The 18,080-nt window shown below is 35.7% G+C and overlaps 2 protein-coding genes and 2 pseudogenes across 5 annotated transcripts; 2 read left to right on the top strand and 2 right to left on the bottom strand.

Moving 5' to 3' along the window:
• The first annotated feature begins 917 nt into the window (after positions 1 to 917).
• Positions 918 to 5,073, top strand: LOC130504875 (protein NLP2-like). Of its 4 annotated transcripts, XM_056999484.1 has the most exons (6): positions 920 to 1,243; positions 1,642 to 2,673; positions 2,753 to 2,800; positions 2,871 to 3,831; positions 3,916 to 4,517; positions 4,609 to 4,792. In XM_056999484.1, exons 2-6 carry the CDS (start codon positions 1,792 to 1,794, stop codon positions 4,654 to 4,656), a joined length of 2,541 nt encoding a protein of 846 aa, XP_056855464.1. In that variant the 5' UTR covers positions 920 to 1,243; positions 1,642 to 1,791; the 3' UTR covers positions 4,657 to 4,792. The 4 variants fall into 4 exon arrangements, with proteins under 4 accessions (XP_056855465.1, XP_056855464.1, XP_056855463.1 ...); XM_056999485.1 differs by lacking the exon at positions 4,609 to 4,792 and having other exon boundaries at positions 918 to 1,243; positions 3,938 to 4,104; XM_056999483.1 differs by having other exon boundaries at positions 2,880 to 3,831; positions 3,916 to 5,073.
• A 2,820-nt stretch (positions 5,074 to 7,893) lies between these two features.
• On the bottom strand, positions 7,894 to 8,742 carry LOC130504876 (uncharacterized). The gene has a single exon (XM_056999486.1). The coding sequence runs from the start codon at positions 8,717 to 8,719 to the stop codon at positions 7,958 to 7,960; it is 762 nt and encodes a 253-aa protein (XP_056855466.1). The 5' UTR covers positions 8,720 to 8,742; the 3' UTR covers positions 7,894 to 7,957.
• A 1,169-nt stretch (positions 8,743 to 9,911) lies between these two features.
• Positions 9,912 to 11,046, bottom strand: LOC130504877 (uncharacterized; annotated as a pseudogene).
• A 3,935-nt stretch (positions 11,047 to 14,981) lies between these two features.
• LOC108849437 (lysine histidine transporter-like 7) lies at positions 14,982 to 18,002 on the top strand (annotated as a pseudogene).
• The last annotated feature ends 78 nt before the right edge of the window (positions 18,003 to 18,080 follow it).

The following is an 18,080-nucleotide window of genomic DNA, read 5'->3' as shown; positions in this document are numbered from 1 at the left end:
AAAAGAGGTTAGTCAATAATTAACCAGTGTGAACTTTTATTACTGAATACAATTCAATCAGCTAGTCAACGAATAATTGTATAACTCGAAAAACTATTTCATTATCTTCTTCCATGAATACTGAAATATTTTTCAGAAAGCACTAAAGCTTACAAATTCAATGAATATAAATAACTTTGTTTAACCTTTTTGTACTGAAAGCAATACAAAATTCAATCTTATAGAAGAAGAGAATGATCACTATTGGATAATTATTTTAGTCGGCATCCTTCAATAAATCTTTGTGTATCTATATAAATGACATTCAGAGAGATTTAACCATTGTTTATGCAAAGTGGCATTTTAAGAAAACTTCAAACTATTAACAAACAAATAAAAAACTTTAAAACTAGGGCTGAGGTCACAAAAGGATTATTGTTTTAATGAGAAGTTTAAAGAAAGAATCTTGAAGGTCAAATAATTAATGTAACCTGTTCAACATGACAGACGTTGTACTGCAAGAATCTTTCTTCCTTTTTCATTTATACATATCAAAGTTTAACCAACGAAACAGAGCAAAGTACATACTTGCTTACGTAATCATAAATATTTATATCTAACTAATACGATATATTAAGACAAGAGATCACCAGCTACATAATTAAGAGAGAACAAACATCTCAGCTCTTTAAATACCTCAACATCAACTTCCTTTCCTCTATTATCATCCTTTTGCAGAAGAAAACAGAAAAACAAAAGATCTTTATTTCTTCTTTTTAACTGCAGGTGGGTTTTTTTCTTTTTAAATTTAAGTGTGTAAATCTAAGAACAGTAGATAGATCTTATTGGCTGGTATAAGACGGGTCCACTTTGTTCTTGGGGAAAGATTCTGCACGCCCACATGGTGGAGATTAAAATAGAGTAGCATTACCCTTCATCACCTACTTGTGTCCAGAAAGAAGTGGTGATGATAATAGATCATCTACTTGAGCAAAAGACTTTTTTCACAGTTTTTTTTTGTTTTTTTTCCTCAGAATCTCTCTATCAGTTATGTACCTGTGTACCAATAAAAAAAGACCAAACAAACCTCTTTCTAACTGAAAACAGAGCAAAATCTTTTGTTTTCTGTCAGCTTATTTACTTCTTCTGAGTGTTTCTGAAACCCAAAGTCAATCATTCTCTCTTTTTTTTGAAACACAGTCAATTATTCTCTTTATTAATTTCTTGAAAATTCTATCAACTTGCTCAATGAATCTTGATAAAAGTAAGTAATCTATTTTGTTCTTTGGAAACTGATGTCATAGAGCATCAGGTTCGTAATTTATGAATCTCATTCTTTTTTTCTTCATCTTCTTCTTTTGTGTTGCATTTATTTTCTGCTGGAAATTTCTGTAAATTTGCTTTTAAAAAGTCTCAATAATTGCCCCTCTTGGAGTTTCCATGTCCATTGGTGTTATTGGAGTACAATGTTTTTCAAGTCAACTCTCTCTAGCTTTTATATATTTATAGCCTCCCTATGCTTTCATAACCTTTCCTAGACTCTATTATAAGCATGTAGAAATGCACCTTTCATCTTACAGTTGACAAATACTGAGTTTTGCTCCTCTCTTCTCTTATTCTTTGTTGAGGTTTTGATCATGTTTCTGCAACATTTTATTGCAGATAGTTTCTACAGTCACCAAGGAAAGGAACCATAAGGAGACCTCAAAGACACTTGTTCTCACCAGTTCATAAAGAAATAGTCCTTCAAAATCTGATAGTTTTGTTAGGCTTCTGGTGGATGCAAGATTGAGTTACAAAAAGGATTCTTATATGGAAGGTGGTAGTGGTGGTGGACATGGCGGTTTCTTACCTAACTCTAGCTTTGGTGCATTCTCTGAGACGGCTACGAATATGGACTTCATGGACGAACTCTTCTTTGATGGATGTTGGCTTGAGGCAACAGATGGTAAGAGCTTGAAGCAGACAACTTATACCAACATGAATGACAACAACAACTCTTTCCTTTATGACCATATCTCTAAGGTAGAGACAGGGAGAAAGTTTCCTTCAACAACACCAGGTTCTCTCAAGATCGAAGATCTCACCAGTCAACCAATGAACCAAGTACCTTCTGACCACTCTGCAGCTATGATTTCTACACAAGCAGAGAAGTTTCTCCTTGAAGAAACTGAGAGAGGTAAAAGATGGTGGATAGCTCCAAGAACAAGACAAGGCCCTTCTTCATCAGTGAAAGATAGACTAGTACAAGCTATCAAGGGTCTTAACGAGGCGGTGCAGGATAAAGACTCCCTTATACAGATATGGGTGCCAATCCAACAAGAAGGCAAGAACTTCCTCACCACTTTGGAGCAGCCACATTCCTTCAACCCAAAACACTTGAGTCTTAAAAGATACAGAGATGCCTCAGTGGAATACAACTTCCTGGCTGATGAGGATTCCAAGGAGTCTGTAGGTCTCCCTGGCCGTGTGTTCCTTGGGAAGTTACCTGAGTGGACACCTGATGTGCGGTTCTTCAGAAGTGAAGAGTATCCACGCATCAAAGAAGCTCAGAGATGTGATGTTCGTGGATCATTAGCTCTTCCTGTGTTTGAAAGAGGTAGTGGGATTTGTCTAGGTGTTGTTGAGATTGTCAGAACAACTCAAAAGATGAATTACAAGCCAGAACTTGAGAATATCTGTAAAGCTCTAGAGGTTTTCTCTCTGCCCCTTTGGATCACAAGTTTTGTTTGTGTATTTGTGTTAGCCTAAAGAGGTTGCTGTATTTCTGTAGGCTGTTAATCTAAGAAGTTCAGAAAACTTGAAATCTCCAAGCAGTGAGGTGTGTCAAAAAATGTTCTCTAAAACCAAATCAATTTGATAACAATGACTTTGCTAAGTGTCATTTACAGTTTCTGCAGGTCTATGATCAATTCTATTATGCAGCATTACCTGAGGTATCAGTCTTTTTGACATCAGTCTGCAGATCATATGATCTGCCTCTGGCTTTAACATGGGCACCGTGTGCTAGGCAAGGCAGAGGTGGATCCAGACATTCAGATGAGAACTTCTCTGAGTGTGTTTCAACCGTGGATTCTGCTTGCTTTGTTCTGGACCAACAGAGTTATCATTTCCAAGTGGCATGCTCTGAACACCATTTGCTTCAAGGGGAAGGCATTGTGGGAAAAGCATTTAAAGCGACCAAACTGTTCTTTGTCCCTGAAGTTACCACTTTTAGCAAGACCAATTACTCTCTTGCGCACCACGCTAAGATCTCTGGTCTACATGCCGCTTTGGCTGTCCCTTTGAAAAACAAATTCAATGGTTCTGTTGAGTTTGTGTTGGAGTTTTTCTTTCCCAAAAGTTGTCTTGACACAGAAGCGCAACAAGAAACGCTCAAGTCACTGTCTGTGACACTGCAGAATGATTTCAGGAGCTTGAATCTTGTCATTGATAAAGAGCTAGAGCTGGAAGTGGTGTTTCCCGTTAAAGAGGAACTGCTTTTCTCAGAGAACCCTTTGCCTCTGGAACCTTTGCCTTTGGAAGAGATCTCTCAGGAAGATTCCTCATGGATCTCCCACATGATAAAGGCTAACGAGAAGGGTAAAGGCGTGTCCCTTTCATGGGAGTATCAGAAAGAAGAGCCCAAAGAAGAGTTCATGCTGACATCTGGCTGGGACAACAAGAATCAGATTAGCCGTGGCCACAGTAGCTTTGATGCATCTTCCTTTGGTGTGGGACAAGGACAACCGTTGTTAGGAAGTAGAAGACCAGGTGAAAAGAGAAGAACAAAAACAGAAAAGACGATTGGTTTAGAAGTTCTTAGACAGTACTTTGCAGGAAGCCTCAAAGATGCAGCCAAGAACATTGGTGGTAAGAAAACTTCCTGTTATTTTAATTATTTATATTTCATAAATTTCTCAGATAGTGATTAAATTCATTCTTATGTTGTTTTAGTTTGTCCAACTACATTGAAAAGAATATGTAGGCAACATGGGATAACAAGATGGCCTTCCAGGAAGATCAAGAAAGTGGGACACTCTTTAAAGAAACTCCAACTTGTTATCGACTCTGTTCAAGGTGTTCAAGGCTCTATCCAACTAGATTCATTCTACACAAGTTTCCCAGAGTTGAGCTCCCAGAATGTATCTGGAACTTCCTTCAAGAACAATGACCAGTCAAGACACTTGAATGCTCAAACCGAAAAGGGTCTTTCAGCTCAGGGAGTTGCTTCAAGGTCACCACCATCATCTTCTTGTAGCCACAGCTCTGGTTCAAGCACATGCTGCTCAACTGAAGCTAATCAAAGCACCAATACTGCTAATAATACTTTAACCACTACTCTGATGGCTGAAAATGCTGGTGAAATCTTGAAGAGAGCTCGTAGCGAGGTAAAACTTCACACAGTGAACATGGAGGAATCAAAGCCTCTCTCAAGAACACTAAGCCACAAAACAATCAGCGAGCATCCTCTTTTCAAGAGTTTACCAGAGAGTCGTAGCAGAAGCTTGAAAGCTGGAGGCGGATTTAAAGTGAAAGCCACGTTCGGTGAGGCCAACGTAAGGTTTACTTTGCTCCCAACATGGGGCTTCAGAGAGTTGCGGCTAGAGATCGCTAGGCGTTTTAACATAGATAATAATAATATTGCAGCCTTTGATCTTAAGTACCTGGATGATGACAAGGAGTGGGTTCTTCTGACGTGTGAAGCGGATCTCGAGGAGTGTATCGACATTTATAGATCATCACAGAGCCGCACTATCAAGATCAGCGTTCATGAAGCTTCTCAACTCAAGCTGAGAGGCTCTTTTGGTAGTACTGGTCCTTCGTTATAAGCCATATGGAAAGGTCGCTACCTGAAAGGACAAGGAGAATCTTCTACTAATTTAACAGTGTGTTAGAAACAAAATATTACTCACAAATTTATAGACTTAGGACATCGTTTGTATACACACTTTCAGTGCCTTGGAACAATACAATACTATTTTGCAAGCAGTAGTAGTGGACTACTCAAGACTGGTTTTCTGCATCGGCTTTAGCATGTTTTTTTGTATAGTAAGGGCGATATTGCATACCAGGAAAACATGCTTATTTGTATTTTATTTTATGTTCTGGATTCTACTAAGGTCTACGCTAGTATGTTCTATTGAAATGCTTTCTATATCTACACATGAAAACATTCGTGCAGTTTCCCTCTTTTCTTTTCTTGAGAAGCAAGAAAAAGACAGAACAAAAACTACCATTATCTAGTGCCTACTGGTCCTCCAAGTTCTCATCTTTGATCTCTCCTCAGATCCTTTAATCTTTCAAGGAAAAGCAAGCCTCCAGACAAAAGATACAAGAAAAGTTATTTCTCTGGAACCTATCACTACCACCTTACCTTCAAAGACAAGAGACAACAGCATGCAAATGTGCGGCCATAAAATACAATTTCATCGATTTTTAGGAAGAAATGGAAACAAGTTTTGCTTGAAAGGTGGGCTCAAGAATCCTTGTAGGTGGGGGTGTGAGCTCACTAAACGTGCAGCTGAGGAAGGAGCTTGACCTCTTTGCTTCTCTAGTCAACTGCTTTAACTTGCCTGGTTGACATCGTTGTAATCAGAGAGAGAGAGAGCTGAAGGCGAGTATGCAGGGCTCAAGCACGAGGTTGTTCCTGGTAGAGATTCTTAAGGCCAGTTTTTTTTTTTGATAAGTATTCTTAAGGCCAGTTTCCTCATTAAAAGTTCGAATTTTTATGATATGCGTCTTGTGCCATGCTTGTTGTCTTTATGATATGCGTCTTATTTTGATGGTTTGTTCTTGGAATCTTGTCTTGAGAGGTCGCTAAAAAGTATATATGCATCACCTACAATGAGATTGTCGTCGATAAACGTTGCATGCAATTTGTAGCCAAACAAAACTAAAAAAAAGTATTCAAGCATTTCTTTGTTTTTCTCCCGGTGAGATCTCTCTTTTTATAATAGATTTTACCAGTTTCATTTCTTTAAAATGTCTAACTTGTTTGCAAAAAGCCCATCTAAAGATCTAAATGAATCATTTATTTACGTCTCTCTCAATATTTGCTTTACCTTCTAAAATTGTCATGTTTTCTTGATGATGCGATTTTTTTTTGTTTTGATGTGGGTGGTTTTATTACATTTAAATTTTATCTAAAATGTGAAAACATCTTATATTGCATATATATTCTTGGACAATTAGTTACTCGATGTATAAACTAAAATCGACTTGAAAGATAAATTTTAATTTGATGTAATTTGTGGTAAAATTAAGTGAAAAAACTGTAAATTTATATGGTAAGGTTGTTATCAAATTAAAAGTTATCATTTTGTCAAAATAAGATTGACAACTTTTCTACTGTATAAGTGGTAGCATATGTTATTGAAAATAAATTTTAAAAGAAAAAGACAAATGAAACATTGATTTACTTGTAAATGTTAAAAAACATTATTGGATAGAAATAAATAACATTGAATTATAAAAACAATAAAATTGAGTCATTTCAAATACTATTAGTTAAATAAGTAATTTTTGACAAGTAAAAAATAAAAAGATAAATGACAAAACGATGATTCTGATTTTAAATCATCATTTTACATTAATTTTTTAGTTAGAAAATTTTACAAGTGACATAATTCAACATTCTAAATCAACCATTATGCATTCCAATTCAAAAAGCTATTCATCATTAATCTCCATTGCATTTATTAGTTATCAACATTGATTGATGAAAATAGTCTTCTCAAGAGCATTCACCATTCTTTGAGTTATATATCATGATAAAGACTTGAAATATTTATTTACCTTTCATTTTCCTTTATCTCTCTTCAACTCTGGATTGCACAAAATTTGGACTACTCATGAACCATGATTGACTTCCGAAAATAGTTTCCATACTCACTTGATTGATTTCCTCATTTTAACTTGACAGACTGATTGCCGTTTAATTGCTTGATTTCCTCATTTTAACTTTGGACAGATTGATTGAAAGTTACTTGTTTGATTCGTGATACGAATGTGGTTTCCATACTTACTTGATTGATTTCCTCATTTTAACTTGACAGACTGATTGCCGTATTTAATTGCTTGATTTCCTCATTTTAACTTTGGACAGATTGATTGATTGATTGATTATAAACAATTGCCATTCTGTTTGATATCACAGGGACTTGGCAGCCGCCATGGTTATGGGAGTATTGTTCCTGTTACAAGGTTTCATCGTCGTCGTGCGCCTGAGAATGGCGAGTTCACTCCTTGGTACAAGCTGCTGAAACAACTTGGAGAGCGCATCATCTACCTTGCAGTGAAGAGCTCTTGCTTGGGAAATCCAGATTACGCCTACCTACCCCCTCCTTCTCCCTCTCTCTCATAAAAAGTCAACTTCCAAAAACATAGTATCTACAAAGCAGAGTCTCCCTCGACCGACCTTCTCTCTCCTCCAACTTCAATTTTGGTTTCAGGGGATTTTCTTGAATAAGCATCGGCGGAGATAATCAGAAATGATAGAAACTAGGTTTCTCTCTCTCTCTCTCTCTCTCTCTCTCTCTCTCTCTATCTATCTCTCTCTCTCTCTCTCTCTTCAAGTCGATGGTTGTTGGTACGGACTATGGTTCGGTATGTCTTGTTCATTGCTTTTGCCTTGTTCAATATCACTTAGTATTTGCGCATTTTGTCTGAGATCCTGGTTCTAGTCATTAATGGATCAGTTCATTATGTCAACCAACCATATACAATAAAACTTGACTTTTCTTGTCATGTCCTTTTTAAGAAGATGAAAAAAACGGTTTAACCTTGTTGCTGTGATTGTTTGTAACCATAGAGGGAGGAAAAAATATATCTTTGTCTGTAATGCAATACATGTTGTAACTTGTAAGTTTTTAATGGACAAACAAAAATACTATAAGAATTGGATGATAATAAAAGCAAAGTTATAGGGTAAATCTGTATATTCTCATTTAGAGCTATTCACATTTCGTTTTGTGCAAAAATTTGTAGGCTTAATGACCTAAAGAATGTTAAGAATTGAAACTCTGTATTTGATCAAGGACTTAGAGAGTGATTCAAGTCCATCTTCAAGATCTTGAATACATGACTCTAGTATCTGCAAATCCTCAATCTTCAATGACTTCTCAGACTGAAACTCTAAATCCACCACTGTGAATTCATTTGCTTCTTCTTCAAATGTAATTTTGTTCTGGTTCATCAGTGTTGAGACCAAAGACCATTTGGCACAAGCCTTTGATCCGGACATGAAGTTAAACAGAGACTGAAACAGAGCAACTGTTACAGCTTTTGCTTCTCCGAACACATCCAAAGACTCTTGGCTCTCTTTGTTTTGTCCCATTTTCAAGTTCTTGACTACTTTTTGAAATGATTTCTTGAGAGACTTTCTTGTGGCTAAATATTTTTTGACCTCTGCGGATAGATCTCCACGCTTTCTTCGCAGGATAGATTGGATCTCCATCAGACCTTCTTTCATCTGCGACAAATCTTCCTTGGCAATATTGCACAGATCTAAGATCTTGAGGGAGCCATCAAGAAGCTTCTCAATTTGCTCCTGAGATAAAGCCTGGTTGTTGATAGATAGACAAATCATCTTTTCAAGAGAATCATGTAAATCTTGAAGGTTGCTAAGTCTTTGGCAAATAGAAGAGCTTGAAGCTGCCTCAGAAGATCTCAGCCTGGTCAATTGCTCATCGACATGAGCGGCTTGAGGGTGTTGTCTTGAAGGGTAACTGTGAGAGCGAACATGGAAGGAGACTGCCATTTGTATTTAAAGAAAAATGCTCAGAGAACTGAAAGATGTATTGTTCTGGACTACGTTGGCTATCTTGCCAACACTTATATACACCTTGGCGATGGAAGACATGGTCTGTGACAGCGACGATTATGAAATATCTCTGTAATGCATCCAGCAATAATATTAATAATCGAAAAAGATATGATTCAGATTTATACACATGGATTATCTTATTAAATTATGTTGTTGCGGTAACGGTTCTACATCTTATTGGTTTAGGTACATGCAAAATGCCAAAACCAGCAAGACATGTCTCATTGGTTAATATGAATATTTGATATTAGCGCACCTCGTGGATGCATTCATGTCATCATGTGCACCATCTTAGTTATCTTAAATCTTCGTTGGTTAATGCAGATATTGTCTGCCTCCTACTTTGCAAGATTTGATTTCTTCAACTTTTAAAAGGCTCATTATTGTAATGGCACGAAGTGGAATTATATATATTCATGAATAGTTCTGTTTAAATATAAGCCATGCTGAATTTTTTCTTTAAACAATGACAATAAGATGCAGAGTCCCTCGTGCAGATTCAATTATCTTATTATGGTTATTTATTTGGGAAGCTAGAAAGAAGGAGGCTTTAGGACTTTAAAGCCAGACAAAGTCCTTAATTCAGAAAATATTTTTACACTAGGGTTAAAGTTAACGAACCAAAACAGAGAAACAGAGTAACAATACTAAACCGAGCAAAACAGAGTAGCAATATAAGACAGAGCACTACAGAGTACATATAACAAAGAAAAGGACAAGTGACAGTTATATAAAGAGGTTTTTCTTGATTTTATTGTAGAACAAGAACTGCATAATATCTTAATTAGTAACACTTTAGAAACAGACGATACAACCAGAAGGAGATTCAAGTAAGTCCAGTTTCTTGCGGTGAAAGTAACAACTAACAAGTCCTATGGTTTGATCACACTTGGTGATCGGTGGGTTTTACTCATTAGAGGACATCATTTCCAATTATTTCTATACTTTTTAGTTGATTTACCACTTGTTTCTTGAAGGTTATTTGATGAGTAAAATTTCAGGCAAAAAAAAAAGTAAGAATTATAAAGATAGACAAGACTAGAAAAGGTTTGTTTGTTTCTGATTCTCGTCTATAAGCATATTAAAACATTTTCATCTCTGTACAAAATTTTGTAGGCGCAATGACCTAGAAGATGTTAAGAAGTCTGTATTTGATCATTGACTTTGAGAGTGACTCAATTCCATCTTCAAGATCTTGAATGCACGACTCTAACATCTGCACATCTTCCATATTCAACGACTTCTCAGATTGAAACACAGAATCCACTCTTGTGAATTCATTTGCTTCAGCTTCACAACTAGCTTTGGTTCTGGCACATAATTTTCGAGACCAGTGACCATTTTCCACAAGCCTTTGATCCGGACATGAAACTAAATAGAGATTCAAACAGAGAAACTGTTACGCCTTGTGTTTCTCCAAACACAACCAATGATCTATCCGTGCTCTCTTTGTTTTGTCCCACTTTCAAATTCTTGAGTACTTTTTGGAATGACTTCTTGAGAGACTTTCTTGTGGCTAAGTATTTCTTGACCTCTGCGGATAGATCTCCACGCTTTCTTCGTAGAATAGATTGGATATCTTTGAGACCTTCTTTCATCTATGACAAGGCGTCCTTGCACAAATCCAAGATCATGAGAGATCCATCAATAAGCTTCTCAATCTGATCTTGTGATAAAGCCTGGTTGGTGATAGATAGACTAATCATCTTGTCAAGAGAATCATATAAATCTTGAAGATTGCTTAGAGCATTTCCAATGATGCACTATTTTCTTCTCTATATTTTACACAATAATAGAATAACTCTATTGTTAAGTTGAATTTACTCCAATGATTCACTCTATATTTCACACTATAATAGAGTAATTCTATTATAATGTGAACCATTGGAGCAAATTCAACTCAATAATAGAGTTACTCTATTATTGTGTAAAATATAAAGGGTGAAATAGTGTTCCATTGGAGATGGTCTAAGTTGAATTTACTCCAATGGTTCACTCTATAATAGAGTAATTCTATTATAATGTGAATCATTGGAGCAAATTCAACTCAATAATAGAGTTACTCTATTATTGTGTAAAATATAGAGGGTGAAATAGTGTTCCATTGGAGATGGTCTTAGTCTTTGGTAAATAGAAGAGCTGGAAGATGAAGACACTGTCTCAGAAGATCTCAATCTTGTCAACTGCTCATCGACATAAGCAGCTTGTGGGTGTTGTAAAGTGGGGACGCTGTTAGAACGAGCATGAAAAGAAACAGCCATTTTTTCTTTTGCTTTGAGTTTTCTTTCTCTGCTTTGAGATGATGAAAATGGTTTGGTGTTTGTTCTGTTTTTGATTGGCTCCCTGGTCAATACATATATACAACACTAAGGAAGACAGTCATGAGGAATCTTTAGGTAGTTCAAATCTTGAATTCTGATTTGATCACATGAAACTAGTATTTTATAAAAAGATCGTAATGCAAAGCCAGCATAGCTTGTCTAATTCATGCATATAGTAACAGCACACTCGCGGATACATTCAGCTTATATAAATCTTTTTGAAGGTTGGTGAAAATCTTGTCTACCATCTACACTACAGAATTTGATCTCTTTCAAGTATTTTTAAAGCTCTTGTAGTTGTGTCATGAACTGTAATGTGCTGATATTTATTGGTTGGACATGAGGTTTTGAGAGTTAATATATGCATGAATGGTGCTGGTAGGCATGGGCGTTCGGGTATCGGTTCGAATTCGGGTCGGGTTTTTCGGGTTTTTGGGTTTTTGGATTTACGCTAAAAGGTCACATACTAAAAATTTATTAGTACGGGTCGGGTTCGGATATATTTTATATTGCATCGTAAAACCCGTAAAGTAATCATATATCATTCGGTTTCGGATTTTTTCGATTCGGTTTGGGTTATACCGAAATAAAAGACATAATTAAAAACCTAAAATTAAGATACATTGTGTTTGAGTTATAATAAAATGACGTAAAGAAATGAACGATGTAGTTAACGTGGCCTATTGGTTCGTATGACAGAGTTGAGCCAGAGTTCTTGTGTTTGAAACTCGTCTTCTTCACATTTTGTGGGAGTTTGTCATCTTTTTTATACTGTATGCTATATATGTTTGGGTAGTTCGGGTTACTCTTCGGATATCGGTTAAAACCCGGATTCGGGTTCGGATTTCGGCTATTATGCCCAGGCTTAAGTGCTGGTATCATCAACTCCAAGGAGACAAGTCTTACTGGATTTGTCTTTAAACAAAGCCAATAAAGTAAAGAAGATCCACTCGTGCAATGCATAAACATTGCTAATGATAATAATAAAATGCCTGAGGTCTTTTATATATATATATGAATGGATTTTAAAAGGGGAAAATCGTATTTTAAACCCTGAGAGTGTTATTTTCTAGCATTTTAAACACTCAAGTTTTTTTATTAGCACTTTAAATCTTGAAAGTGACATTTTTAGCATAACAAACCTCCAAGCCAAATAGGTGACCGGTAATGTTCATCTTGTGATGAGATGTCAGTTTTTCTATTTTTTAATAATAAAAATAACAAAAAATAATAAAATGCAGAAAAAATTCGAAAAATTCCAAAAAAATTCTAAAAAGTTGGAAGTTCAAAAAAAATCTAAAATTTCTAAAACATAAAAATTAAAATTTCAAAAATTAAATTTAAATTTTCAAACTGAAAATAAAAAAAATCTTTTAAATATGTTAATTTTAAACTTCACTAATAAATTAATTTCTTTTTAAACAAACTTAAATTTTCTAATTTTTTTATAAATAATACCAATAGATCTCTTAACAAATATGTAAAATTTACATAACATAATAATAATAATTTTTTTCTTTTCTATATTTTTAAAAGGTATGTCTCTTATCTAAGAAGTTTCACTCACACCAAAACCTAAAATATATAAGAAAAAAACTATTTTATTTAAAATTAACATATTTTTTAAAAAAATAATTGTTATATTTTTAGTTTTGAAATTTTAATTTTTAGATTTTATTTTTTTCCATTTTTTTATTTTTTTCGATTTTCTCTATTTTATTATTTAAAAAAAAAAAACTGACACCTCATCATCAAATGAACAGTACCGGTCACTTATTTGCCTTGAAGAACAAGTAAACTTCGGTGGAGTTTTGTTATGCGAAAAATGACACTTTCAAGGTTTAAAGTGCTAATGAAAAAATTTCAGTGTTTAAAGTGTTAGAATGTGACACTCCGGAGGTTTAAAATTCGATTTTCCCACTTAAAAAGTGATGAATGTAGAAGATATGCCAGCTCACTCGACGTTCGTTCGTTGTAAAAAAAGTCAAATTCTGTTAGTTAAATTGGGCTCAGGGATATCACTGTGGGCCGCATTCTTATTAGTTAAATTGGGCTAAGGTTCGATGGTATTGGGTTTGGAGTTCTAAGTGTTAGTTTGGCAAAGCTATGGCCTATGGGTTTGAAGACAAAAAAACAATCGTTTTCGATTTGTAACGAAGAACGAGAATAGACCAAGCTAACTAACCAACCAATTTTCTTTATAAACACATATAACATACAGATGCGACGGCTTAGAAGTGTTGATCTAAAGACATGCCTTGTGAGTTGTGAGATAAAGGAACTAGAATCAGTAGACACAAACCCTAATTTATGTTTGACTTCATCGGAAGTTGCAGTATTCTCGCAGAAGCGCTCATGACAACATTTGTTTTCCCAAAATTTTCATTATTTTTTGGATAACATATAAACATTTGTTTTAGAATGTAGTTGGTGTGATGCGATATAGCCATACTTGTGTCCACTAAGGACCACTTTACTTGTCGGCTACTTATTGCTGCCTTTGGATTTTGGCTCCACGTAGTAAGTGCCAACAACCGCTAGTTGTATTGTTTTATTCTCTCTTTTTTGCATCAAACACTAGTTGTATTGTTTTTTATTTTTGAGAAAACACTAGTTGTATTGTTGTTAAATTGATATTTCATTTAAAAAACTCTTCTTCTTTTTAGAAGAAAAGTGACGAGTCAAAAGTACTTCCAACTAGTATATCGACCGAAATATAATTTTTTTTGTAATGCCAAAGCTGACTTACTCGATCAGACTTGACGAACAATACATCGCAAACCAATCTTGTCTTTGACTTGAGCTTTTTTTCTTTTTTTTATCAACTAGTATTTGACTTGAGCTTAGCCATCCAAAATTAGATGAAACCATTTGTATCACGAATCCAAATCTATAACAGAGAAATAAGGTTATAATAGTAATTGATATTTGAAAATGACTAACTATTACAAAATGCGTATCATTACAAAATGCGTCTGCCTAACTTTGTTTTAAAAACAAATAAAATTAGTTAAGTATAAATAACTAACATTTATTTGTTTAGCTGAATCTATTTAGTCACGTCGTTACCAAGCTTAACTTTATTTTAACTTTAACATGTATGGCCCGTCGTATAAAAGCAACTCGAACTGTTACCATCTCCGACTATTGGACCGAAAACAATTGGGTCAACGTGTGCTAAACATTAAAATCATGTAATCAAAGAACCAATGAAGGAAATTGGGGTGAATATTAACACGCGTGTTTGACTAAAAGGTCCAAAATAACCAAAGAGCAAACAAATTTCAATTGGACAATGAACACAATCTCACGCAAACCAGCTTGGAAGCTTTTGCACCCGACCAGACCAGACCCACTTGAGTTATAAAGCCACCACCCAAAAAAATCAGAAGACTTCGATTTTTATACACGTGGGTCTCGCTTTTGGGTATTTGAAAGTGACATAACTGAATACGTCATTATGTTCACGTCATATCTTATCACTCCCAAATTCCCAATGTTTTTTTTCTTTTGAACAAACACTCCCAATGTTTATAATTGATTTCTTGCTTCAAACTAGTTCACAGTCAAGTACTCAACATATTGTATATAATTATGATGAATTAATGATAATGTGCTATCAATTATATATCATGTTCACCAATACTTTTTGGGTATTCTTGATTTTATTTTATTTTATTTGATAGAGTTCGACCTAAGAAAAATATATACAATAATGAAAATGTATTTAAGAGTTCTTTTTTGCTAAAATATAAATGTACTTTAAGAGTTACGAAATTTTAAAAGACCTCTATAAAATACCCCCAAGTAAATTTAATAACGCAGCTTCCCAATTACGCACGTTCCCGATAATTTGACTATATAATCCAGTGAATGGAGAGGAAGACAGCATAACTCATTCAATTTGTGGCTGTACGTTGAATCCTCGAGAGAGAGAGAGACACACACACACAAAAAGGGTTTTAAATCTTTTATACAATGTCAAAAAAAGCATCGGCCATATTGTTTGATTTAGAATCACAGGAACGTGGTGGTTCTCCTTCATTTATATCACAAACACTCTCCAAGGATCCACAGCCAACCTCCGACGGAGACGGTGGGCGGATTCCGTTAGAAGAGTGGCTGCCGATCACAGAATCAAGAAAAGGGAATGTTTATACGGCGACGTTTCATATTTTCTGCTCGGGACTTGGTCTCCAAGTGCTTCTTCTTCCTGCAGCTTTAGCATCACTAGGATGGTAAAATCTCATTTGTAATTAAAACTTTATATCTTTTAATAACTTCTCTTTCAATTTTACCATATTTAGAAAGTGTTTTTTTCCAGGGTATGGGGAGTGATAATTTTAACGGTGGGGTTTGCATGGAAGCTTTACACCGTTTGGCTTCTTGTTCATCTCCACGAAGCTGTACACGGAATACGTTTCAGCAGATACTTGAGACTCGCAATTGCTTCATTCGGTAATATTAAATTCTATAGAACTTTGTCGTTTTGTCATGCAACAATTTTAACGTTATGTCACGATAACGATATTATAGGTGTGAAGCTTGGGAAACTTCTTGGAATATTCCCTGTGATGTATCTCTCAGGAGGAGCTTGTTCGATTCTGGTTATAACCGGTGGGAAAACAATAAAACAACTTCTACACATTAATACGAAGATGACGAAGTACCACTTACTACCTTGCAATGCTTCGTGATCTTCAGCTGCCTCGCAGTGGTCATGTGTCAGTTTCCAAATCTAAATTCTCTTTTTGGGATCTCGTTGATCGGTGGTGTTATGGCCATAGCATACTCCACCGCAATCTGGAGTTTACCGCTAGCTAGTATTTCGCAAAGAGATCAAAACAATGTCTCTTACGCTACAAAGGATACAAGTTTCGATACCATTTTCAACGCCATTGGATTGATAGCTATTTCATTTCGCGGGAACAACCTCATCCTCGAGATACAGGTCTTAAGATAACACTTAGAAAATTTGCATTATAAAACTTATTTATATACCTTTTCAACTTAAATTAGGTCAGTGTTGACGAGGTTTTCTTGTGATATTTGTAGGGTACTCTTCCTTCCGATTCAAAGAATCCCTCAAGGAAGACAATGTGGAAAGCTGTGGTGATCTCTCATGTGTTCATCGCCGTTTGTATGTTTCTAGTAGCCATTGTTGTATATTGGGCATATGGTGACAAGGTACGTAGAAATTCAACACTAATATACTTTATATTATTGCTCTCTATGTGTTTGAACTCTAATATTAATTCTTATATATTCAACACTCCGGAGGTTTAAAATTCGATTTTCCCACTTAAAAAGTGATGAATGTAGAAGATATGCCAGCTCACTCGACGTTCGTTCGTTGTAAAAAAAGTCAAATTCTGTTAGTTAAATTGGGCTCAGGGATATCACTGTGGGCCGCATTCTTATTAGTTAAATTGGGCTAAGGTTCGATGGTATTGGGTTTGGAGTTCTAAGTGTTAGTTTGGCAAAGCTATGGCCTATGGGTTTGGGTTTGTAACGGAGAATGAGAATAGACCACAAGCTAAACAGAGACTGACATTTGAGACACAAGCTAAATAGTGTCTCAGCGTTGAGACCAAAGACCATTTGGCACAAGCCTTTGGTCCGGACATGAAGCAAAACAGAGACTGAAACAGAGCAATTGATACAGCATCTGCCTCTGCAAACACATCTGTTTAGTTTACTACCATTATATAATACGCAAAAATGTTACATACTATATGGCATCATTAGATCATATACAAAGCTTAAGTTAATATTATTTGGTCAAATTTGTAGCATGGAGACGAAACGGTCGACTGAAACGTTGTACTATGACTTAGTATTTGCTCGTTTTGTCTGATATCCTGGTCCTAGTCATTAATGGATCAGTTTATTATGTCAACCAACCATACACAACTTTCCGACCCAAGTGGAAAGAATTAATGATGATGGGGGTAATCTAGTTTCAAAGCAGTTATGTTCCAAGTGCGATGTAGAATTGGGCTAAGCTGGGCCCATTCAATAGAAATGGGCCTCCGACACCTACGATCCTCCTATCGGGAAACAAAAGAGAGAGAGAGAGAGAGAGAGAGAGGGACGATAGGAAGGGGAAAAGCAGAAAGAAACCCTAATTTCACACCAGCAGCAACAAGAGATGATGAAGAAGACGCAAACGATTTTCGGCAAGGTGATTATTTAGAAATTTCTTTTATCCGGATTTGTATGATCCGGTTTCGCTGCTATTCATGATTTTGTATTGAGATCTGCAGTACTGGCGTAGAGGTTTTTCATCCATCGCTTCTTCCCCTCTGACCTCGAGGGTCAAGCAGGAGTTGGCGGAGCAGAATGGCTTGGGTCTCTTTGGAGCATTTATTGGTGGATGGTGTATCAAAGCTTCCATAAGTATGTTCATGATTCATAGATGCTTCTTTAGATTTTGCACCAAAATCCTTAACTAGTTCTATTCAATTTTTTTCAGATGTTTACAAGAAAAGAGAGCATTGGTACAGAGTGGACAGATTGTCTAAAGAGAACGACGAGCGTTTTGTTGATCTGTTGACTAGATCTTCCCAGCTCACAATGGTAAGGAATCCTTTTTTTTAATATATATTTTCGTTATCTGCCAGCCAATATTTTGAACCATTCTATTTTCTTGCCAATGTTTCAGGCAAGGACTGAAGCCAGTCGCAAACGTTTGATGGATATGAAAGACAGAGTCGATTCTGACTAGTCTCTTCCCCGATGGCAATCTCTCTCTCTCTCTATCTATCTATGTACTTCGGTGTTTTATCTTGGACTCTATATATGCGTTTGTGTAATAATTATTATTGTGCCTTGTATCTGCACACTCTGGAACATATGCTTGTTGGAGTTGATTGGAGATAGTTTATCTTGTGCTTTGTTGTTGGTATTTGTAACTAATCTGTGTCAAATGATCTTAGAACAACAACTAGTTCTGATAATAGCATCTATTATTA

The sequence above is a fragment of the Raphanus sativus genome, unplaced genomic scaffold, assembly GCF_000801105.2.
Source record: "Raphanus sativus cultivar WK10039 unplaced genomic scaffold, ASM80110v3 Scaffold1858, whole genome shotgun sequence".
Classification (NCBI taxonomy): Eukaryota; Viridiplantae; Streptophyta; class Magnoliopsida; order Brassicales; family Brassicaceae; genus Raphanus; species Raphanus sativus.
The sequence above is the reverse complement of the archived record's forward strand: the minus strand, read 5'-3'. Positions and strand labels throughout refer to the sequence as shown.

What these genes read in the sequence shown, in the direction of transcription:
- LOC130504875 (XM_056999482.1), top strand. Translation starts at nt 1,792, where the DNA reads ATGGAAGGTGGTAGTGGTGGTGGACATGGCGGTTTCTTACCTAACTCT. An exon ending in ATATCTGTAAAGCTCTAGAG is followed by an intron (nt 2,674 to 2,752) that starts GTTTTCTCTCTG and finishes GTATTTCTGTAG; the next exon opens with GCTGTTAATCTAAGAAGTTC. An exon ending in TGCAGCCAAGAACATTGGTG is followed by an intron (nt 3,832 to 3,915) that starts GTAAGAAAACTT and finishes ATGTTGTTTTAG; the next exon opens with TTTGTCCAACTACATTGAAA.
- LOC130504876 (XM_056999486.1), bottom strand. Translation starts at nt 8,719, where the DNA reads ATGGCAGTCTCCTTCCATGTTCGCTCTCACAGTTACCCTTCAAGACAA.